Below are 25,680 nucleotides of genomic sequence, written 5' to 3'. Positions count from 1 at the left end.
GACACACCTGCTTGACATGAAGGTGACAAGAGAGTTGAATAAAAAGAATCATTTCTAATGGATAAAAACACAATGCATAGACATTTTCTTATTTCAAGAAGAAACCGTTTCAAGCAAAAAATTTCAGCAAAAATGCTTAGGATTGAGTTTTTACACTCTCTTGATTGGCTGGCATCAAACATGACTGAATTTATTACATTTTTGACATATTTAACTTTAAATAAGTTCTATGAGTCCAAATAATTTCCAAAAAATTTGATCTAAATTCAATTTCTGAAGCTGAGAACTTTGAAGACAGTCTCAAAGAAAAGTCTGTCAAATAAGTGGATTCTATAAACATGTCAGGAGAAAATAAGGAGCTGAATTTTGTCAGATGCAACACAACTTCAGGTTGAAACGGTAATGTTTTAAACCCATTTGATCAACATCAGAAATAACAACCCATCTCAAGCATGCTCTAACAATCCCTTAATAAGGTCATTATCATAGGCTTTACAGACACAAACGCAAACATCCCACAATGCCTAAAATACATCATTTGCATCAATAATCAGTTGAGCAGGGGAAAAGCATGACTTGAAAAATGGCCCAATTCGGTTGCTGTAGCGTATAGAAAGATTTCACCACTATAAAGCATCAAAAACAGTTTTGTTGTAGCTCTTGTAGCGCTTCTAATAATATAAATAAGAAGCTGGTCTTCTGTAGCTTGGACTGCTGGAAGTATTTTTGGCTCTAAGCAGCGTTGATCAGAGTGAGGTATTTTTGATCAAATGAGCTAAAGATTGAAGCTCTTCCACTTGGTCATAAAAGTGGGACGCTGCAACAAAGATGAAGAAAATGAGGCTAAAACAAAGCCTTTCAGAAAATAAGCTGTCCTAGATCAGAGGAGAATGTTCTCGTTTCTGTTTATCATCACTGCATATTTTGTTGTCAGGACTAGAGTAGCTAAATATTGACCACAGTAAAATACTGTAAGAAAGTCTGCTTAGAAGGGAGAATATTCACACAATTTAAATTCATCTTTCTTGATAGAGATGGTCAAATTTAATATCTTTTCTCATAATAATTTATAAATATTTACCTTGTCCCTGATGGTCTGTCGTACTTTTTCCCTCTCTGCCTCCATTCGGGCATGTTTGGCCTTTCTCTCCTCCTCCTGTTGCCTCAGCGCCTCCTGTCGCTCCTCTTCTTTCTTAGCTGCATCCGGATCCTTTTCTTCCTCCCCACCGAGCATCTTACCCATGTCCTTGGTGGCCCCTGGACCGAGGTCAGGCAAACATATGTGGTTAACAAGGATTCCAACAATAAAACAAACAAGAACTCAAATTGTGTAAATGACAGTTTTTCTGAGATTATTCTGCATTTAAAACAGAAAGTTGCCATATTTTATATTTCAAAGTCAGCATTTCTTGAGGATTATGTTGTGATTGGATGAACTGCAGATCCTCAAGATGTCTCATAAACAAGACAGAAGAAGAAGAGCCAGCTGGACGATTTTCAGAGAACAAATGAGGCCATGGACACATTCTTCCGTCCGGTGTCGGCCATCTGTCCCACCTGTGTGTAAACATTCTGGCACCACACTGATCATGAATTACAAGTTTCAACTTCTGCTTCATGTTATGTAGCCAGTGTATTAAAAGGTCAGCATTTTTCTAGATGGAGTTGTTGATTATTCACACAAAGAGTGACAGTTTGTAATAGAGTGAAAGGTAAATAGCAAAAGCAAAACAGGTTTGATTCTCAAAGATTTTCTTTCAAAAAAATAAATTCACCATAATCTAAAGCTTGGAAATAATGACAAACCTTGAAATTATTAGAGGTTGAAAAGCTCTTCCAAAAGTTTATAATTTGTGCCAGCTTATATCAGTGCAGGCTGACCACACATCGGTTTAAATTTCCCTGAGAGAGAAACCTTGGGATTATTTCATATTAGGCTTTTTTCTGCGTCTATTCTTAAAACCAGATAATTTCTTCATTTTTTAGAAAAGACGCTCCCCAGACATCAAAGCAACATATCAGTAATGCTGTTGTTACCTCAGTCCGATCAATAGTAAATACAGGACCACCTGAGAGTGTATGAATTATGGATTGTCCAGTAGAGAGAAAACTTCATCTGAGTATTGATCTGCCTCTCGGGCGCTGGTGTAAGGACGGCCTGGCTGGTGGCCTGCTTTTCCGAGAAACCCCTTTGTTAGACCAGAACCTGAAAACAGATTCTGTGTGTTTGACACCTGAGATTGTTCATTTGACGAAAAGCAAGAACAGAGTCGAGAAACACCAGAGGGAAATCTGTTTTCTGCAATGAATCTTCTGGTAATGCTGCGTGCCAACTGGAAACTGAATGATTTTAGGTCATGTTATGTACTCTAATGTATGTTTTCCATTTCTTATATTGTTTTGCTCTTGTTTATCATGATGTTGTGATGCTGGAGATTATACTTAAAGCACGAACTGAACCACCTTCACACAGGACAATGACATCGTCACACTCTCAAGGTAGCAGGAAATTCGGAAAACCTATTTGTGTGAAAGCAAACAGGACACCACTATGCTTTTAGTACTCACTAAAAAATAGACATTAACAGGTGGGAGATTGTGTATTTAAAATAATTAACAGTTCAACTGACACAAAACAAATCAACAAATCATAAACATAACGACTAAAAAATAAAATATCCACAGTGTTGCAATGGTCCAGCCAAATCCCAAAATGTCCAAGCTGTTGAATCATGGGGTATGAGATGACGAATGAAAATGAACTTAAGTCCCAGCATTGGATCAGAACAGGAGGTTTTGGGACGTTGTATTGCGTAGTGGAAGAATTACAGAGGTATAGTCCTCGATGCATCCGTCCTGGGTTCGATCTCCGACCTTCAGATTTTTGCTGCATATCTACCTCCCTGCCCATTTCCTGTGTGGTAGATGTTAATAAAAACCACTAGTGTCAAAAAAATCTTCTTTAAAAAAAAAAAAAGAACTTGGGTTTATTTATGTCTATGAAACAGTGATATACTAAAACTGGGGCCTAATAAGGCACAGCAGAAGAAGCAGAACAATGTGGAGCAAACTGTTCCTTGAAGTCATCATACATGACTTGAAGCACACCCTCCGAGGTGAGTGAGCTGAAGGGAGGCAGGTCCTGTCGCTCAGCAGCAGACCCATGCAGAGGCCCTAATGGCCCTGCAGCGCAGTGTGTTTGCAGCAAACTTGAGGTTGACAAATTAGCACTCAGCTGGTGGGAGGAACGGGCAGTGAAATGTTCCAGTGGACTCACTGGGGAGTCGGGTTAAGGTCAGGCTGCCTGATGTGGGTGCTTCAGTGTGTTAAAACACTCAAATAAGTGCAGGCATGTTTACAAACACCTTTGTGTCAAGGATGTAATCTATTTCATTTCCTTCATTTTCCTTCAAAATTAAACTTCAGCATTTTTTAATATAAAAAACACAATATTTAATTTAAATGAAGCTACCTTAGAATTCAAAAAGAGAGAAACATTAAAGATAAAATCTTAGAGTCTACAGAGAACAGAATAAATTATACAGATAAGTGTCCTTGTGTTAGTATTTAGAGGAGTGAGTAAACCCTTGGACAGAAATGTTCATGTGATTCATAAACAGCTATACTTAATATGACTGAAGTACTAAAGAGGAACAAATAGAGAGCAGAAATGTTAGAAACAACCTTTTAGGCTCAAAATCATCTTGACACACTACTGGAGGAAAACACTGGCTATGTTAGATTTATTGGGCTTTTCTGCTCTACATCTCACTCTCTTCTGTTTTTTTTCTTGAATCTCACTTTAATAAGACATTTCAGCCCTAACTTCATCATATAGTCTTCATGTTCTTTTTCTTCCTTCAGTAGGAACCCAAAGTATTTTTCCTTCTTGTCCTTTTGTCATTTTTTTCTTTCCTTGCATTTTCTTGGCCGTATCCAATCTTTGACCAGTTTTAGTTTGGCTCTCTAAATAAACTCACACATTTCTACGTTGTAGACAAAGCTTATGTTTTGTTTTGATACATCTCATTGTTTTGTGTATTTAGCATTCTAATTCATTCATGCTCTTCTACCAGAAGGAGTTTAATGCATGAAAGCTCTAGGTTGGAAAAGTAAAGTCTGTTTGGCAGATTACGTATTTGGAGACAATGGCCTAACTACAAAAACTATGTGTATGGAAAACTAACTCTGCACATTACTCCAAACGTGTCACCCCAGTGGGGAAACATTGAGGTGGCAGCATCAACCGATGGAGGTGCATTTCTTCTGCAGACAGAGAAAAAAGCAAACAGAATTGGTAGGAAGATGCATGAAAGTAATTGCGGGTGAAAATGCTACACCTTGTACAGTATATGTACATTTATGGAAATGTGGAAATAAAAAAGAATAATTTTCCTTCCACTTCACATTTTAACACCATGTAGCTACAATAAAGAGGTGCAAACAAAGTTGGAAAGTATGAGGGGTGAAAGAAGAGAGTTAACGTTGTATAGATGAGGCGTGCTCCGCTGATCCTCCTCCAGCCTGTCAGATGGATTGCAGTGCTGCAGGAGTGGAAGGGTTTGAAAAATTGAGCTAATTTAAATAATGGATCACCTCTACCTCCAAATTACACCCTCATAAGTCACAAGAGAGGCTAAAATTCTGCACCATACATCAGCTGGCATGATCCTGTTTGTTTTGTAGCACCAACACCTGCTTGATCCTCACATAGAAACCTAACATCCATACTAAAGTGCTACTGAGCAGCACAAGCTGTCCGGGTCTTAGAGCCTTTGATTAAACTGCCTTTCAGCTGCAGGTTATCACAGAATCCTCGCTTCTTCATCTTTCTCACACCTGCACAGGAAATGAAACAGAAGGTTGGACGCTGCCTGGTCCGAACGGCCTAACACTGGTTCTACAGTTATTATCTCCTCCTTATCTTTCAGTTCAGCTTCTTTATGAGAAAAGACAAGGACGTCACAGGTTTGATTTTCTGATAAAGGAAGGAAAAGCAGGATGTTAAAGTCTGAAACAGAACTGACAGCAGAATGAACACTGGAGATGTTGCTTTCAACCCTTCATGTGAATTATTATCAGTATTCAATACATGAATATCTCTTCATCTTCATCAAAGCAAAAACTCTTTCTTTAGATAAACTTAGCACAAATATGAAACACAATAAAATCAAACAAGGGCCAGGAGGTGATTTTTATACCTCAGCCTGATCAGTGAAGTCAGTCAGAGGCGTAGATATGAACGTTCTTTGACTAAACCTCAGGTCCTCCAACACAGTTTAAAGTAAAGTGCAGAAAAACAACTTAAGTGAGTTAAAGTTCTCCTTCAAAGTGTGCTGGCTTCTGATTTTATATACCAATATAAATCCAGTTGAGAGTCAAGGAAATAAGAACTGTCTAGTTCAAAGAGAAAGGGTCAACTGCACTCTACAGATTCTCTGTGGGTGGTAAATTATGACCTTTCAACTTGAGATTGATGGTTGGATGAAAGCGTGTGACAGAGCCAATTAAAATGCAAAGAATGAAGAAGGCAGTGTGTGGTTCTGCTCCATGAAGGGACTGGGTCAGAACCAGGGAGAAGTTCATGTAAAATGTGAAAAGGAAGAACTAATAGAAAGAAATAATGTGACACGGCTAACAGAAGAATGTGAGAATTAAATGACGGGAGGTTCCACGAGTATTACGGACTTGCTGTCTATGATTAAAAATTTTAAGTTCAGGCTCCAGCTCACCAGGAGGAAGATTAGTTAATAAAAAACGTTGCTGCTTCATTGCACATTGGGAGACACACAACATATTTTCTCTCAAGCTACAACTTTGTTGTTACACATCTTCAGGTTGAGGGTGAAAAAAATTTGTAGAAATGAGAAATTACATATATGAGAAATGTTATACCACAGCAGCAATGTGTCCAATTTTCTGCTTAAAATCTATTCATTTCTCCTTTACCTTTCATTAAAATAGTAAAAATAGTAAAATTAGACTTGCTGAGGTTTCTATTCTCTTTTGTTATTTTAGTGTCATAATCAAAAACAAAGGTAAATTTATATAGTATGATAATTTTATTTAGAATATTGAGAACATTTACATTTTTTTAAGTGTTTAGAAATAAAACATGAAAATATTTTCAATGCATGTGGGTTAGAAGAAAAATGTTTTCTTGTTTAATTCTCCTCAACCTTGGTCAGAAAATGTAATGTCTAAAATCCATATCCATGCAAACCTTGGTAGTGGCAGCGACATAATTGGGGATGCCTCTTTTCTATTAAAATAGTTTTGTTTTGTCAAGGTGGGAGAAATAATGATCAGTTTCTTACAGTATTTTTGATTTTAAACCTTTAGGTATCACCTAGACAACTGAAGATGAAGAGAAACTTATTTTTTCAGCACATCCAAAAACACATAGATATGACTTTATAGGATACAAATGAAAGTTTTGGAATTGGAGTCCAGAGACACCTGACAGATTTTCCGTTTCCAAGAGGCATTAGGAAGTTTGGCAATAAAGACTTGGGAATTTTTGACAGATGAAACTGTTGCATGTTGACATACGGTACAGACCAAAAGTTTGGACACACCTTTTAATTCAATGAGTTTCCTTTATTTTCATGACTATTGACATTGTAGATTCACACTGAAGGCATCAAAACTATGAATAACACATGTGGAAATATGTACTAAACAAAAAAGTGTAAAACAACTGAAAATACCCCTTATATTCTAGTTTCTTCAAAGCAGCAACCTTTTGCTGCGATTACTGCTTTGCACACACTCTGCATTTTCTTGATGAGCTTCAAGAGGTAGTCACCTGAAATGGTTTTCACTTCATAGGTGTGCCCTGTCAGGTTAATAAGTGGGATTTCTTGCCTTATAAATAGTCATCAAAAAATAAAGAAAACCCATTGAATTAGAAAGGTGTGTCCAAACTTTTGGTCTGTACTGTACTCACCAAAAAATGCTAAATACTGAGTGAATTAATTTGTGCAACCAGTTACTGCAGCTTTGATTTCTGTATGTTTTCCATTAAATAGATTTGCTTTATTTGTATTCATAAATGTCACATTAAAGGTGGAGAAAATATTAAAAGTGATAGCAGGGTGCTATTATGGCAGATTCACAATGTCTCCTTCGAATCAGTGAAACTTCTTGAATCTTAACATCAGCTACATTAGCTCCATCAGTGGTTGCACAGCTGAAAAGTGGAAAACAGATGAGTAAAAGTCAAAAGAGGAAGAATTAAGAGAACAAATGTTGAGTAAGGAGAGAGACGAACTAGCATTCAGATTAATAGATTGAATTAAAGAAGGATAAAAAAGGGAAAAACTGAGGGACGACAGGGCATGAGCAGTGAGGATAAATTAACTGGCGCCGGGCCGAAGGAGGGAGACGAAGGGCAAGTTGAGCTGTAAAGGAATAAATCTCATTTCATTGTGGCTTGGTGGTCATTGAACTGATGAAAGTAGATGAGGGGAATGATTTAAAGAGGCATGACCTCTGGGCCTGAGGGCCCTTGACTTACAATAAGATTCACACTGACATCTTTATGTTGTTTTCAGTGAATGAGAAGAGACGTGGAGGCCAACGGGTTTGAAGCAGAACAAGATTACAATTGTGGGACTATAAAAGAAAAACCACAGCCAGGAAATACTTTTATGCTGTTGATCATGTTACATAAAGGTTATTGAGTCAAACAGTGCATGTTTCAAGACTAGTTCTTGTCAGCAGATCCATTATGAATGTTTGTCCTTCTGAAAGGATCAAAACATAAAAACACTAAGAAGATCTCACCTTTGTTTCAAGGCTGGACGGATCTGAATTATTTTTCCACAGTCTGTCACTAGTTGTTCTGTACTTTAGGTTTTTCATGCGATGGTTTAGAGTCTGTTCCATTGTGTAAGATTTTTAAAAGTTTGCCAATCTGTTCACGTGTGGGTTTCTCCTTGGCAGGCACCATACATTCACTTGATCATCCTCACCGTTTTCACTCCACTGTCACTCATTCCAGTTTTTCTTTCACTCACCTGGATTCCCCCATTGTCTCTGTTTTTTGTTCTCTCTAAATCTTTCGTACTAGGATTTTGAATGTCTTATCGTTAAAATTTTTCTGGAACAACTTTATATTTGTTTTTAATTTGGATAATTAGATGAATAGCAAAATCATTAACAATGTGGCATGTTCAGTACTGATAAATACAGAAACAAAAACAATGATCACATGATTTTTATTAAATAAACACTGAACATCACACTGTAAAGTATAGTTTTCAGTGGAGTCTGCAGGAGATTTTCTGGATCTTTGACAATTATTTCCTAACTAAAAGTGTTTAGATATGGGGAGCATTGAGATTGTAGTCACATACTCACCACCCAATGCTTGCTTCATTACAAAATCCATGGTTCCTGCTGCTTGGTAGAGTAGTTTTTCCTCAAAATCAAAGAACACCAAGCATGTAACCACCAAACCTGAAGATATCTCGTTGGTCCAGTCGTCTTTACCTTTTTCTTCTTCTGTTGTAATGTCAAACAATTCTCTGCAAGGCAAGAAAAAAATCAAAGAACATAATGAAGTCATATAGCTTCAATTTACACACATTACATAAGCTTTAAACACTGACATTTTTGCCTCTGTGAGGGACATGTACAAGTATTGGACAAATAATGAGATCTTTATTACACTCATTCCCTCTGTGGCAGGAATCCCATTCTGAGAAGAGCGTGAATCAATACTGAGGCATCTTTCTGTACTTGAATCCAAACACATCAGTCATCACATTCTGCCAAACCAAATTAAATATTTCATGGAAAATTAATGCTATGATTACTTCATTCATCTGAACCACCCAATTTGTAAGAGAAAACCATTGCAAATCCAGTTAGGCCGCATATTTACACACATATAAAATAAAAATGAAACCTGGACAATAAAGTTCTACATCTGCTAATCAATGGCCACATTTTTGAGTTGATTAAAAATCATGACTTGCAGTCTCAAAACATAAACAAAATATTCAAGAATACTCAAATATTCTTGAATATTTCTAGTCAAGAAATATTATTACTTGACTAGAAAAGATAAATGATTTGTATCCACCTCAACATATGTCTATGTAGTAGATATCTTATTTTGTTAAATGAAAACATTGTTTTTTGAGCTCCAGAATACAGTGCTTTGAATAATTATGAATGCCCCTTAAAGGTTAGTTTGTTGGGATTTTTTGTGACATGTTAACACAAAGTATCACATAATTGTGAAGTGGAACAAATAAATAAACATTTGTCAGCATTTTGCTCAATTAAACTCACAAAAATGTGGCATGCATTGGTATTCAGTCCCTTTATCTCCGATACTCAAAAAATTAATTTTTTATAATATCCCAAGTTAAAACCATAATGTGAAATTGCCATGGTTTTGAGCACAGTTAGTAGTATTTTTCACATGGTTTCCAATCCTTTTGACTGTGGCATTTGAGCAATTACAGCCTAAATATGTTCCTGTATATGCACTTAATGTTGCCCTGTTAAATATGGGCTCTCCTCCACCAATGTCAACCAGGATAAAATCCTCCAACTTTATAACACTTAGTGAACCAGAACAGCATTCTATTTTAAATCAGAGCTCCCTTGATTTTCCCTTCGGCGACTGCCCATTGCTATTATGCTACACCAATATTTGCCAGAGCTGAATGGATAAGGGCTGAAATGATATGGGACAGCAGATTGGGCTGCTTATTCTGGGAGGTACCAGGGGAGATGTGGCAGAGCGGGACAACAATCCATTTTTAACTGTGTCTAATGCTCCAGGGCTAGAAGCGCCTGATTTCAATTGGCATGAACATACATCTTCTGTCTGGAGAGAAAATGTCAGCATTGTATATGTATCCTGATACCAGATCATGAGTCTTCCTTTGTATTGCTTTTTTCCAATATATTTTTTGTAGGACTTATATCAGGGCTTTAATATGGCCAACACAAAACATTGACTTTGTTGCACTTAAACCACCTTGTAACCAATTTGGCTGTGATTTAGGTCATTGATCAGTTGGATGACATATTTGTGCCCAAGATCTCCTGAGATGCTGCCTCAATATTTTCACTTCATGTCAAGGTGCACCAATCCCTCCTGCAACAAGACATCATAACAACATGATGTTAATCTTGGAGTAATAGTTCCTTGCTTAGTCAGCCCTTGGTCAGCTCATGTCAGTTCAGGACTCGTTTCACTCTGATTAATGTCATTCTCACCTTCTCAGAGTCTGTTGGTTTTGTTCTTGGGTTGACTTATACATTTCACACATCACTTTGATAGTTAGGCATCAAAAGGAAAAATTTAGATTGATGTAATAATGAAATAAGAGAGAAATGTGTCTTTTAATCGGGCTACAGCTGTATGATACAGAATGTCCCATGTATAATCTAAATACCAGATGTTCCTGTAGGAAATTATGGCAAAAATAAACAAATAAAATAATATAAAGAAATAATTTTCCCTTGTTACATTTAGAAATGTCTGGATTTTTCATCTGTCCCTTCCCACCAGCTGCAAACTGGCTTTTATCTTCTGCATTAATGGCATGGTCTGTGTGGTGATTGTGGTCTGGCAAAAGAGCAGTTCTCTTATCTTTGCAGAGACAGACTCCAGGACTCAGTAAGAGAATAAAGGAAAGGCTCTTGGACAACAGCATCAGCAAGGAAAGGATTCACAGTTATTATGCTTGGCATATCATAATTTTTCACTATCTTGAATCTCAAAAAATCTAAGGGAAATATTCCTGGGTTTAGTAAGTCTGCAACATTTCAGTTGTAGAAAACACAATAGCAGAAAAAAAACAACAATATAAAAAAACAATATAATATTTGCTCCTCATAACAATTTATCGGCAGGTTATCATAGGAAACGTTTCTACCTGCCTCCAGGAAGACTCCTCAGACTCAGGAGAACTGAGTTTGTTATGTAACAGCCTTATCAGTAGGCGGATAGCTTTGGACCGGAAGCTGTAGAAGCTCAACAGCATATTGAAGTTTTTGGTTCTGGTGATAGTGGAAGAGCTTTCAAATCTTACATAACCCTGCGTATTCACAGAGAACCAAATATAAAGTATACTATTAGTGATGACAGTGCCTGAGGGTGAGCCTCCCTCGCCTCATCTTCCAAAACCATTTCACTCCCATCACTCTTTTTCTTCTTTTTAATTTTCTTTATCATTATTTTATAATCCGGGCGCTGGCACCAGCGCATGACGTGGGATAATGTTATCAGGGCCAGGCAGGGTGGCTCACTGATCCGACCCATTTAATTGGAAGTTGTTTCCTAGTTTACCGGCTGAAGACTGGGATGAGAATGGCACCATGAATACGTTAGCAACACATGTACATGACAACTGAACAAGAGGAGATGAGAGAAGAAAAGAAAAGGCAGAAAACAAAACAAAACAAAAAAATATATACAAATTTCTTATGATGGTTTCTCTGTTGGTTTTAGAATCGGATATGTAGGGATGGATCACATGATTTTCCTGCAGATTTTTATTTCATTCCACCAGATAAAATGATTTAACACTTTGTCTCAATTGGCTGTGCAGCCCATACATGGTTGAAATGTAAATAAAGCCCTCTTCAATTTGTTTGTATACAAAGATTAGATGTTAAGATATAAGTAAAGGCTTTTCAATAAATTTCCAAAGTCTACTGAAGTGCTGATAGCATAAATTTCAGTAATGTATTATAATTAAAATTACATTTATTGTAGCTAAAACAATGTCAGCCTTTGTTTTTGGTCTTTATGAAGGTCAAAGTGAAGCTTCAACCACCAGACATCAAAACAGAACTCATCTGCACAGATGAATTACTGGTAAATATCTGCTGTCTCTCAGTTTAAGGGACATGAAAAGAATAAAACTCATTTGTAGAGTGCCTGGGATAGATGCCTGGCAGGTAGCCCGTCATCCTGTGTCGACACAAAACTGACAACCAGACCAAGAAGGGAAGAGGAGCATAGAAGTAGACAAAGTTAACTGGACTTTCCTCTCTAATCCAAAAAACCTTTTAAACAAAGTAAAGCGTCCAAATTTTTTCCCAACTTTGTGAATTGATTTGTGAATTGGCAGATTGATTTGTAAATATTTAAAATATTTTATTTGTTGCATTGACTGTTAGTAAATACATAAAATTACAGCATTGATCCTTCTTCCTCATAACTTCTACAGTTCTCCATATTATGGTGAATTTGAATCTGGGGAGCTAACACTCTTTCTGAGGAGTTTGCCAACCAAATGTTCAAAGTTTTTATAAACCAGTGCCTCATCATGCTGAAAGAAATTCTCCTGGATTGTTGGAAGAAATTGTTCTTGGAGAATATTTTGATTGCATCTTTTTTTCATGGCAGTGGTTTTTGGATAAATTTGATGGACTCTCCTATAGATAAAAAAGAGGATTCATCACACAAACTAAGTTTTTGAACTTCCTGCTAAACTTCAGTATGTCCCTGACATGTTTTGTAGAATAGTTTTTGCTGCCCTTCTTGCTCAAAAGTCCTCACTATGCATTTATATGGATTTGCATCCACCCGCTGTTGAGCAAGCTCTACACTGGTAGCAACCTGATTCTTTTGTACATTCTTCAGAATGCATTTTAACATTCCTTCTTGGTTTAAATCATCTAAATTATATTGTGACTACACAATAAATATTTGTATCTCTGAAATGAAACACTTCTGTTCATGATACAAAATAATTCATTTGCAATGCAAAAGTCACCAAAGGCTGCAGACGAATGTTGCAGACACTGGTGGATAAATTAATGACGACCTGCTAACGATGTGCCCGCTCTCAGATCTGCCAACGAGCGATCTCAGCACTCAAAAACATTATTTATTCATACGACTTCCTGCCGACAAATCATTCCCTCAGCACGGACTGGCAGGAAAAAAGAGGCTGCTCCACTGACTTTGACTTAATTTTTTTTTTTGGCCTGGGTTAATGTTGACAGACTTTCAGAGTTAGAAAGCTAATTTTAGCTTTCATATTTCAGACTTTAATAAAACCTAACAAGACGTTCGTGTGGCTCTGCATTTATACAACAGCATCACAGATGAAGTATGATCCTTCACAATCTATTTCCGTGCAGGATCTGATTGAATTTTTAATGCTGGCAGCCTATTTGATCTGCCTGGAATGTGATGTCGCCTGAACATTTCAGTAATGGATGGAAACCAACTTAAATTTAGAGCCTTTTTATTCTTCCTAACTACCATTTTTATCCAATAATTTTACTACACTCACACTGTAACCACGTTTTGCAGCAGCGTTGGATGAAACTGTACGCTAGATTTGGATGTTCACCTGATGGTAGAAAGATACCTCGACTGTGAACACAAAGATAGTGACTAAAATCTACAATTCAATTGTATCATGCTCAAGTCTCAAAAAAAATCATAAGAATTTCCCCAGCTCTTAGCGGAGCACCTTTTCACATAGGCTGCTCCAGCTCTGCTATCGTAGGGACAGATACAGGAAATCCTTCCTGCCACATGCCATCTCACTGTACAATAAAATTGTACTGCACTAATCAGTCCGATTTTGCACAACTGCACTATGGCACACTTGCTGTACATATATTTACATATACATATCTGCATTTTTTTGAATCTTTGCAAGGACTGCTCTTAAGTTGCTTTTTATATTAACAGCATTTCATATTTTTACAATTTATAGCATTTTATATTTTATTTTTATTTTATCTACAACTACTACTCAGTGGTAGTTGTTATTGTGTCTTGTCTCTATGCTGTAACTGCGAAGTAATTTACCTGCTGGGATGAATAAAGTACTTCTATTCTATTCTATTCTATTCTATTCTATTCTATTCTATTCTATTGCCCTCTTGAAATGAAAGCATTCTTTATTCTGAGAAGATGTAGTCACATGCTGAGAACCCTTTTGACTTAATCATCAAAAAACTCTCTTAAGTGACAGATAACAAATACCATGTCTGATAGTATGACGTTTTGGTGTGTCCCTCGCTGCATGTCCACTTTCCACATAATGCCATTGCAAAATCCTTGTCTTTAATTTTCACATAAATGATGTGATCTAAACCAAATTGGACATAATTTATATTCATCCTGTCCCAAATGTCTGTCCATGTAAAAAAAAAATTGGTCACAGCAAATTCACACTACAGTGCTTGAACCACATGAACCACCATCCACCATAGAAAGCAGAAATACAATGTGGATTTAACAGTTTTGTAGGATGACCATGACAGTGAAAGAGAACTTGAGAATTTCTTCAAACAATTAAGAGAAAATGAGTTCAGTCAAAGTAAAAGATACAGTATCTGCATGAACAAGTGTGTAAGCAGTAGATTAAAATGGCTTTTCAGCTAAATCAGCCCTGGACTATCACATGATTTTGGACCAGAGGAAAATTGGCTGGTTTATTTAATTTATTTATTTATGTTTTACTGCATGCATCGTGAACACAATCTAGAGCCAATAAAATATAGAGCAAAACACAGAAGAATAAAAAATGACCAAACAATTGGGCAGAGACATATAAACATGTTCAAGTGGATAATAAGCAAAATACTCATTTACTTATGAATAGAAATGAATAAAGTGATGTGGCACAAACAGAGGGGTTTACAACTGGAACTGTAATTTGCATGAAACTCATAGAAGCTAAAAAGGTTAAAAAAAACCAAAACAACGACAGTCACCGAAAAGCCAACTGGTGATGGAGTGGAACTAAACAGCTGGTGACATTTTCTAAGTGAATCCATTCAGCATGAAGACAAAAGAACCTGAAAAGACAAAAGATCATGTAACACTGCCGACACGTTCGCCTTTGACAGAAGTAGAAGCTGTTCGTTTGTTGACATTTAATCATCTGCTGATATTTCCCCACCAGCTCTCATCAAAAATGTCACTCATTTGCCACTCCATCACCCCTTCTTAGTTTTTTATCTGCTAATCTGCAAAACTCTCAAATTTAAAAGTAAAGGTGGAATATTTCTCTTGTACGAGTTTCAGATATAATGGACACAAAGCCAATGATAAAAGTTCTTGATCCCTTAGCTTTCTGCTTTCACTGTTTCTTATCTTAGCAATTAATTAAATTCATCACCCTACTCCATTTCATTAACGACTGGTAATCTAGCGGACCAGAAGACAGATAGGGTTTAATTTTAGTCTATAAAAAGCAGCTGTGTAATTTAAATTTCATATTCATCGTTCCAACTCAATAGCCTTCTGACTATCTTTGATGAGTGACTTGCATACATTTTTATTTTCAAGTTAATATCTAAAGTACTTCAATTTTAAAAAGGAAAGTATTGGTTCTTTTTTTGTTTGTTATCATATTTTAGAAAAAATAAAGTTTTCTTTCTAAATATCTTTTATAAATTCAAGCATCTCACTTTAGAAAAGTGGAAAATTTTTTTGTAAAACCAAAATGCTGCCAGATATGTCCGTGGTATGAAATGGACCGATCTTCAAATTTTTAAAAATAAAGTTCACATGATTAAGGATAATAATATGTCAGATTTCATAAAGCCCTACTAACAATCCTCATGACTCATGGGAAATAGGTTTGAAACAATAGCGAAAGGTTTGGGGCTTGATGATGTTTGGAATTGAGGCATTTCTTTGTCTACTTTTGATAAAGTCCATGTATCTGCAGACCTCTCTGTCTCCTCTCTTTAGGGGATGGACGAAGGAGGGGAAGAAAAGAGGCTATATATCACCAGTGAGGCATTCATTCATTTGTCTTGCAGTCATGTGACTGAAGAAGGAGAAAGACCAAAAGAGGGAGAGAAAGAGAGACAGAAGGGATAAATTAAAAGAAAAATTAGGGCGAGATAATGGGAAAGAAAAAAGCATGGAGTGGATGAAAATGTCAGGAAGACTAAGGGATAAAACTAAGAGTAAGAGACGAAAATTATAAGGCAAAGCAGCGAAGCCACTCCAGTGCTAAATGAATCAGATTAAAGCATAAAGCACCCAGAAGCCATCTCCCAAAATTATCTGAATTAGAGCAAAGAGAAAATAGTCAAAAATATATTGGAAAGCCCCTATTTTTGCCAGCAAATGTGAAAAACGCTCAGTCATAAAAGGCTGCTTGTTCTTATTTTTGTTTTTATACTTTAGCTGCAAAGTATAGGCATTAAAAAAGTGCACCCCATTCTTGTTGAAAATTATCTGATCTTAACCACATTCTATTACTTAAATCAGGCCCCGAGTGCACAAAAATACTCAATATTTTCAAAGCCCAATTGGAAAAGCTGTGTGAAAAACTAAGTACACTCTTGTTTGATTAAGTGATTGCTATCACAATGATTGCCTCTTTGAAAGCAAAACATCTAGCAGTTTGCAGCTCTGAATTATACAGTTATTTGTTAAAACAAGACCAAGATGGAAAGACATCTGCAATGACCTCGGAAATGTTGCTGCTGTGTAATCTGGCTAAAAAGGAAAAAGAAGAAAGTATAGATCAGCACAATTTAGGTTTGCAAAACCTTAAACAATGTCATTTGAATAGCTGCTACCAAAATAAAGATGTTTGACCATAATGCAAACAACAATTTTGGAGGAAACAAAACACAGTTTATCACCAGAAAGACCTTAAGACCAAAAGAACAATAGAAAACAGATGGGGAGTTGATGATTTGGGATATTTTGCAGCCATAGGATCATGGCACCTCACTGTCACTGACTCAGCCATGAACTATTTTGCACACCAGCATATTCTAGTCTTAAACGTGAGCCCATGTGTTTGACATCTAAAGCTCAGATCAAACAGAACAATGATTACCAAAACTTCAGCAAAACTAGAACAGAATGTCTTAAAAAGAGAAAAATAATTAAGGTGTTCCAATAGCCCAGTCATAATTAAATATGAACCTAACTGAAATGCTGTAGTAGAAACTTAAAAGAGACGAGATACAAACTGATAAATCTCAATGAACTGGAGTGAGAAAAGTGGACCTAAATTCCTCCAGAACAATATAGGAGACTGATGAAGTCGTTCAGGAAAGTATTAAGGGAGCTAATGCTGCAAAAGTTCAATACAAGCTGTTTGATAATTGGATCTGCTTAGTTTTATCACAGATAGCATTTGCATGCTTGTTTAAATGAAACTGCTGCATTGAGTAGAGGACAATAGAATATAAAATGCATCATAAGAAGTTTACCACTGACAGGAAAAGGAAATAAATAAATAAATGTTAAAGAAAATAGACATTTTCTTGTAGTGTCTTTGTGGGACAGATGTCCTAAGAGAAACAATCCTTCATAATACTCGGACACTCAGCATTTTACAGGCAGTTGGACTGTCTGCTCTCATGTGCAGGACAGATTTGGGTCAAACACAACAGGAAAGTTACACAAACTGAGATTTAATTAAAGAAAAATACTGTGTGTATTAAAAGTGAAACATGAAACCAGTCCAATTATAGCATTTGCATTTCAAGAATAGTCAGAAGTCCCTTTGAGTTACTACAAATTTGTAATTCAAGTCGACTACAAGAACAATAACAAACTCTTTTGTGATCTAACAGCACAAAAAATTACTTTAAGTGAAAAATGTTACATACACAGTAATGACCTGAATTGAGGTTGGAAATAAAGTAAAATTGTTCCATTTTTCTGAATCAGACTATAAGACATGAAGTGAGGCATTCAGTGGTGACATTGTGATGTATTGCAGAAGAATATTAGCACCATTTGTTTCTTGTCTTAGTTGTTTTTTTGTCCTTTTCTGTCGATAAGTGCTCACTTTGCTGCCCCTCCTCTTCACTCCATCAGGGTTAAGAGGACTGTGGTAAGTGGCCAGTGGCATGCTGGGAGGGTGGGCGGCTGTGTGGGAGGCGAGGTTTGTTACGCCTGCCAACTGCTCAAGTACAGTGATGAATGCTGCTGGGAGATGGAGAGCTAAACAGACGAGCAAAGCGGGAAACACTGGATTCTGCACTTATGTCACCTGGGATTATTCCAATTATTTCATGATTATTTAATTTGGTAACACAATCCAAATACTAATCTCTTAATCCCAGAGATATGATCCTTGGGGTTTAATTTAGACTATTTATTCCTTACAGTTTGGCTGTAATATGACTTTCTCAGGAGGTAGCTTGAATTGTTGACTTTTTTGTTTTGTTTTAATTTCTTGTTATGCATGTATAGAGTCTGGATTGGGATCCGATTTTTTTCAGATTTGTATCAATCCAGAATTCACTTTCCAATATGAAAACAAAGCTTTCACTCCTCTAACTCACTCTGGTCATTCCCCGCAGCCTTGCCACAGTTCAGCCTCAGCCTGGCTGCCTTCTCTCCAACAATCTGAGAGATGCATGCACAATTTCCATTTTAAACTGGTTTCAGGATTTTACACCAATGATTAGTGCAGTTTTGTGGCTGGCATTGCAAAAAAAGCAGTACCTGTATTCTGTAATTTTAAAAAGACTGGACTGATAAATTAGGCTATTCCAATGACAGACAATCTGAAGGAAGTTTTGAAAGGGTTCATAATCACCTTTTGACATCGTAATGTGAAGCAAGATAAGTGTTGTACCAAAGAGCCAAACCCAGCTCTCCACTTGCTTGATTGGCTTGCTAAAAGCATTGCTCTTTTGACCATTGCTGACCATTCTGTTGATACATTGTAAAAATATACATATGTATATATATTTTAAGCTTCTTATATCTATGTGCCTTCTTTGACATTACTCCAGACCCTTCAAATGTAAAATGATTTACTTTGATTCTTCTTCCTGTACTTGCAGCATCCATATCTAAGAGCGCTACCCAAACCTGGTGGCGATTATGTGTGGTGTGTTGAGTGACTGAAGAACAGAGAGACTGACGTTTTGAGTTTTCAGCTGATTTGGATTAAGGATCATCCAAAGTAGAAAATCATATTATTCCAACCACCAGCAGATGCTTCAGTCCATCCCTACAAAACACTTGCTTGGCATACAATATGGGCCGGTATTTCGCTGAATACCTTCGCAAGACAAGATTATGGAACCATTAAAAACTCTGGGAAAGTGTAGTGGATCAGATCAGGGTTTTTAAAGGATTATTTTAAAACCTGCCCAAATTTTTGATATATGTTTCCTTATACATGTCTACAGAACATAACATAAGGAGTTTGTGTTAAAGAAGGCAAACATCTAAAAAAAGCAGGGCAGTGTGAATTAAGGATGAGGGTTGAGAAACACTAATTTAGAGGAGAAGAACGCCAACCCTCAATATGGCTTTGGCCTGTTTCTTTGTCTTTGACCCCCGTTTCTGTTCCAGGCCAATGAAATGCTGTTGCCACACTGCTAAACAAGATGTCGAACCCTGCAGATGGGGAAATGAACTGTCTCATTTCCTGTCACTGGCCATCAGGGAGAGGAGCTCTGTGATAAATGCAGTGACAGCACCGTGTTGAACAGGCGACTCAAAGGAAACCCCTAACCTCACCACTTCACGCAAAACATAAAAAGGCTCTACTTCAAGGCAGCTTCCAGGTGAACCGAGTACCGACCTCAACTTCTTTAACTAGGCTTTGAAGACTGCTGTGCAGGTAATTAGCAGGGCATTCAGGATGAAGAGATTCATTAAACGCCTGACTGAACAATAAACTTGTGTTTTCAGAGGAAATGTGGGGGTGGAGCTTTGTCAGAGGACACCTGTGGGCAAGAGTCTCATGGAAAATTATTGTTGGGAAAAAATGAACTCATAAGATAAAATGCTCTTTCATGTCCTATCACAAGTATATTATAACTACAGAAATTCTAATAATAAGAAAGGGAACGGAATTGCAAATAATAGACAAAAGTTCAAGAATAAAATAAACCTGTGTGAAATAAAACCAGAGAAGCAGATCAAAAAGACAGATCACAATCAAATTTACAAGTTGGCCAAGCTTTACCTTCGAGCACTAGTTTTAACAAGATAGTAAATGCAGCAAGCAGCAAAAAAGTATTTGCCTGACAATGACTTATTCTTGTAAGAATACTGCCTGAAAATCACTTTTATCCATTAAGAAATATTCTAGAATTGCTACAACATATCTTTCAGACTCTTTCTTCTTAGAGCAATCTTCTCAGCAGAACCTGGCTTCCCTTTTTGCTTGTGTTTGTGCAATCAAACAAAAAGGGGAATATTTTTCTCCTTGAAGCAGTACTTATAGACAGGAAATAAAATCAGCAGAGCAGTAAAAACAGTCTCACAGCTCTGTTATATGTCTCTGCCTCACAGGCTGCTCTGTCTCCTCCTAAGTCAACTACACCGTTGCTGTCTGACTGACGCCAACTCGGAGATGCACAGCAACAGGTGCCAAAGGGTCATTACCGAGGCAACAGAGGCTCTTTGCATCAGCGACAGAGAGACAGGTGGAAAGAAGAACTTGCACACTCCTGAGTTGAGCAGAAGAAAATGAACCGATGCAATCGCACAACAAAGAGTGACTGGGAGAACATGTGATGTTTACACCGGGGCTGCATCTAAGCCTGTAAATCCCCAAAAAGTATAAAAATATTTCTTTATTATTACAGTTTGAACATAAGTCTCAAAAGAGTGCAAATGTTTTGTTGAAATATGTCACTTGAAGTAACAGAGATGCCAAGCTTCCCAGTTCCTCACTGGACGTGCAGACTAATGTACGAGCAAAATTATGAGGGAGTTCAGTCATTGCAGCGGAAAATTGAAGAGGTCAAAATCACGTCGCGTAATTCCGAGTCGCGGCCCACCAAAAGCCCATTAACTGTCTGAGTGGTCATTAAGAAGCAATAAATGTCAAATATTTTACAGTGAGTCATCTAATGGGGAAACAAAAATGAAATCTAACACAGGTGCGAGACTCACAATCAGCCAGAGGAGCGTCAGTGACTCAGTTTTTCAGAATGACTCATCGATTCGGAGTCGAGACATTTTATGAGCTGCTGAGGGAACCTGAGCAGGTGGGAGGAGACTGACAGGTGGACGCTGAGACAAACAAAGGAACAAAGATGTGCAGAGAGCCAGACATGCCTAAATGAAAGCCTGAGATATCTACGAGAATGAGATCAAAAGCGCTGACAGAGTTACGGTTTTCACGCTCAGAGATGTCAATAAAGAAAGGGCGGGTGGGTAAAATGGACTGAAACATAAAAGAAAAACTTTTTATGTTTAGAGTCATTGCCCCTTCATCACCAGGGAAGACAAATAAAATGGCCAAAAGGAAAAGCAATTGTCCAGTTCAGAGAAAAAGAAAAAAGTGGTCCGATAATTGAAGTGCACCCTCAGACGTCCTGGTCCAACCTGAACTGGCTCGTGTTGATCAGTAGAAATACAAAATTGAAAATGCATAAATGATTAATTTTGTATAGTAATTTTGTTGTTTTTATTTTTTTAAATGCTCTTATTTTTAAGATTACTGTTGATGCATTTGTTGCTGCCTATTGGCCAACCCCCCCCTGATATCCTGGTAAAATAAAGGTAAAATAAAACAAAATAATAAAAATATATAATTTTTTTGTCTGTCCACATAATGTCAGGACCATTGTGTTTGCACTAATGCCCAATAACCTATAAATGCAGACTCTCAAGGCCACTCTAGAAGGGCAGAATCACCAAAAGCAACATGCACTGACCCACAAGCTGCCTCACCAGAGCAGCTTGTATTGAGGCTTTCACACTGAAGACAGCACCCTCTGAAACACATTCATTCACAGCAAAAGAGGCAGAATTTTCAAAATAGTTTGTGCAAAGCTGTCATGCTGTGAGCTCTAATGTGTATTTGTCTTGTGGTAAAAGAGACTAGAACTCAACCTGCTATTGACACCAAGCAAAAGAGCAACAACATAGGAGAGAAAATTGTGATGACATTCTGATCTTGCATTGTGGATCTTGAGAAGGAGACATTTTCTCAGACACCAGATACTTTCTTTTCCACAGTAAGAGATATCCTCCATCTATTGGCTACACAACTTTGTGTCAGAGCGCTCAACTGTTAAAAATTCAGAAATGTCAACTTTGACAACTCAAAGGTGCAGGCTCCACTGCGCTCTACTTTTGTTTAAAAAGCCCATGCATAAAGTAAAACCTCTCTAAGCTCTCTTCCAGTTCACAATTGCACACAGGATGACAAGCAATATCTAATTTAGCATCTTCTGAGTGTAGCTTTTGTTTAAGGTAAGAGGTCTCAAGATTTTGAATATTTTAGAACATTACAATGTGAGAGCAAAGAATCTATGCATTTAAACCAGACTAGGATCATAAAATCATTGTCCTCTACATAAAGGCTGAACAATATAACACCATTTCAACCTTTTCACAATACTAATATTATAATGAAACATTTATTTTTTGTTTCCAATAACTCAGCCTGTATGGAGTCTCACTGACACATCCAACAGCGCCCCATCTAATGAAGATCACACAGAGTGTTTTATTGTATAACATCAACAAAAATTAAAAGTTAGATGTCTCTTCAAAAAACTTGTAATATTTGACAAGCCTTACCTGATCATGTCGCAAAATTGCTAATTTTTCATTTTGGTTTTAATTTCTATTGTTCAGTTCCAATGACCGCTATTGCCAGAAATTGAATCAAAACATATTCAGAGTTCATTATGAAATATATTACTAGAAAGACTGAGTTCAGCTACTGATCTGGAGGGAGCTTTTGGGAAAATTAATCGCCCACTCCTTTCATAGAAATGTCTTTTTATCAAATGGTTCCTTGTGAAGTGCTTAGATTTTCTCCAACCCCACAGCTGGAGTTAGAGAATACTATATGTTGTATAAAGGGACTGACTTTTTTACTCCGGTGTTTTTTATATTGAATCTATTATTGCAGTAAATTGTAATGGGGCTCTGTACGTCTACAGGAGTTTTGCTTTTTGATGACATTTTAATTCAGTCAAATGTTGTCATATGTCATCATGCAGTCTCAGTCTGTGAGTTGTGGAGTTTCCTCTCAGAAACAGTGAAAGAGCAGGATGTTAAATGCGGGCTGATGGCGGATCAGAACCGAGACGGCTCACATATGCGGAGGTCCGTGTTTGCATCAGATGGGAGCATGAGACCCAACACACTGGGCAAACCTTTGTGTGCCGCTGTCACTCAAAACTCTCACTGCTAAGAAGAACAAAGCCATCGATGCCGCAGCTTTATTCATTTGCTCAGCTCTGCCAGCATTTTTTTTTTTGTTATGAGAACAGCACAGTGACGCCGACAATAAAAGCACATTCTCCTCAAAACAAAGAGCTCAGAGATGGATGCATATAATAGTTTGGTTGCCGATACACGTTATTTCAAGGATTAGATTAAAAAGATGCCTGCTTCACTGCTGAGTTGTCATTTAAACCAGAGTCTAACTAATCATTGAAAAAAGACAAAAAATAAGAAAAGACAGAAAAATGTTGCAAATTCAAGCAATTCGGTAAAGTTTGTGTTTTTTTTTAGAAGAGTACAGAGACTCGATGCACTGGTTGAATACAGAAGATCTCAGGTTTTAGGATTATCTTGATGGAATTGCTAGATCAAATCTAATAATGAGATGACAAATCAACAAGAATGAATCAGTAAAATGTACATTGTTTAACTGAAATAAAAACACAATCCTTTGGAGAAACACTCAACACTAGTTCTTGCCAAGGTTTGCAGACAGAAAAACAAGGCAACTGCTGGCAGAGTATCATGTTATGTTGCTAGTTTATCTGAGCCAAAATGTTTTATATTTCCTGATGCAGAATGGCCAAAGAGAAATACACTGACCTATTGAAACTCTCCGCTTTAACCCAGCAAACCTGCAGTGAGCAGTTTATCTGAAAAAACCCACTAAACCGCATCTATACAAACAATCACATAAAATATAAGCAATCATTGAGAACAAAAAATATAGACAGTAGAAATGTATTATAAAAATATTGCAGTTAACATTTGTTAGAACAACTTTAGTACTGGCTTTTTACAAATAATAAACACAGTCTCCAGCCCAGCTAGGACTAAATCCACATAAAGAAAATGTGTGATGCTCTATGTGGTGCTTTTATTTCCTCTAAAATGAAAACAAATAAAATCTCTACTTGCTCTCCTGTATGTGCCGGAGAGAGATGCAGATTTCAGCCAACTGTAAAAACACGGCATGTTTTTCAGTCACATTCTTTCCTGCTCTGAGAAACCTCATGAGGGTTGTAACAGTTTATCGAAGGTGTTACCAAAACATAACAGCGGGCAAGGGAAGCATCTGCTTAACAACCCTTGAGCACAGTCAGTGTTACAAAGAGTCGAAATAAATCAAGAGCCAAGGTATTTAAGCCAGCTGTAGAGGATGTTTTATAGAAATGTAGATAGAAACATACAGTTCAGATCAATATGTTATTTCTCAGTAAATATTTATTGTGCTTTCTTACAACCATCAAAGTGGCTTGTTTATGGATTCATAAAAGCTATGATTCTGTGGTGATCATTTGTTTTCTAAATTATAACAAGGAGTTTTAATGACTGGAGGAAATGTTCTTGATAGCCAAGCCTGAAAAATGAAGAGTGAAAAAAATCTGTTTCTTTAATCCAAATATGGGAGAAAACTAATTCAGCTTCAGTTATTTCTGTTCGTTTGAGCTCTTTTCAATTCATTTTAGTTGTTTCCATGTGTACACAAATGGTGGGGTGAGTCTGGCTCCTCTGCAGTGTCAGTGACTGCAAAGAGGGGGAAACATACAGTCTTACCCCTGATTCATTTTTATTTAATAATCTCATCTGGTCACATCTGGTTCAAGCAGCAGATCGGCGAGCCAAAGACAATTGTACAGAGACAAAGACGACAAGAATAGAGACAAGAAGACAAACTGGGCTGAAAGAAAAATATATTTTGATTAAATCAAGATCTTAAAATAAACAGTGCTCTATTCTTAGAATTTCATGACAACTGTTGTTTGTGTGGTGAAATTGAATTTATTGCTGTCTAGACAGAGGAATAAAAAAAGAAATAAAAAAGTTGGTTTATTTAGCTAAGTAAAAATAAAAAAAAAGATGAGACAGATGTAAGTAATTGAAGTAAATAAATGTCTGATTTTTTGTGTTACTTATATTTTTTCAGTGCTGCAGAGTGAGTTACTATGGCTCAAGTCTCTCCATGTGATTGGCTGTTTCTCACCCATTTCCACACACCTCCCATCAAACAGGATTTGTTGTAGATGCGCGTGCACAGTGGCACACACACGCACCCATTGATTGCAAATCGTATTTCCTTGAAGCCCAAACAACACCGACCCGTGTGGCAGCACCCTCTCAGCTCCGGGGCGAATCACATAAAGCTAATCAATGCTGTGGCTGCTATAAATAATTCAGACTCTCCATCATCCATCAGCAGCCGAGATGCTGCTGCTGCTGGCTGCTGGTGAAGGCACTGCGGAGGACCCGAGCCGGCCTCCTGCCTCCTCCCCATCAATGATTTTTAGTGGAAAAACCGTTGCCCTGTCTCATCGCGTACTCTCATCCAGGCGGTATGGCGGCAGGATCCGCCTTCACCTGGACGGAGGGAGAAGACGCAGGTGGGTGACGGAGGAGGGAGTATAATCATCCGCAGTTTTTGCAGAACTAACACAAATCCCGCGGTTTCGGAGAGCGCGCTGTTTCCTGGATTTTGCAGCAGCGGAAGGCGGCTACCTGCAGCTCGCCAAGCCGCCTGAATATGCTTATCTGCACCGTCA

The 25,680-nt window shown here is 37.4% G+C and overlaps 1 protein-coding gene across 2 annotated transcripts in view; it reads right to left on the bottom strand.

Moving 5' to 3' along the window:
• LOC114139123 (complexin-2) overlaps positions 1 to 25,680 on the bottom strand; it is a 31,252-nt gene that overhangs the window by 5,279 nt on the left and 293 nt on the right. For both annotated transcript variants that reach the window (XM_028008802.1, XM_028008801.1), the window contains exons 2-3: positions 8,365 to 8,531; positions 1,082 to 1,257 (exon numbers count right to left, since the gene is read on the bottom strand). In XM_028008802.1, coding sequence (XP_027864603.1) covers positions 1,082 to 1,257; positions 8,365 to 8,395 — 207 coding nt within the window. In that variant the 5' untranslated portion in view covers positions 8,396 to 8,531. The remainder of the gene's footprint in view (positions 1 to 1,081; positions 1,258 to 8,364; positions 8,532 to 25,680) is intronic.

The sequence above is a fragment of the Xiphophorus couchianus genome, chromosome 23, assembly GCF_001444195.1.
Source record: "Xiphophorus couchianus chromosome 23, X_couchianus-1.0, whole genome shotgun sequence".
Taxonomy (NCBI): Eukaryota; Metazoa; Chordata; class Actinopteri; order Cyprinodontiformes; family Poeciliidae; genus Xiphophorus; species Xiphophorus couchianus.
This window is presented reverse-complemented; position numbering and strand designations above follow the sequence as displayed.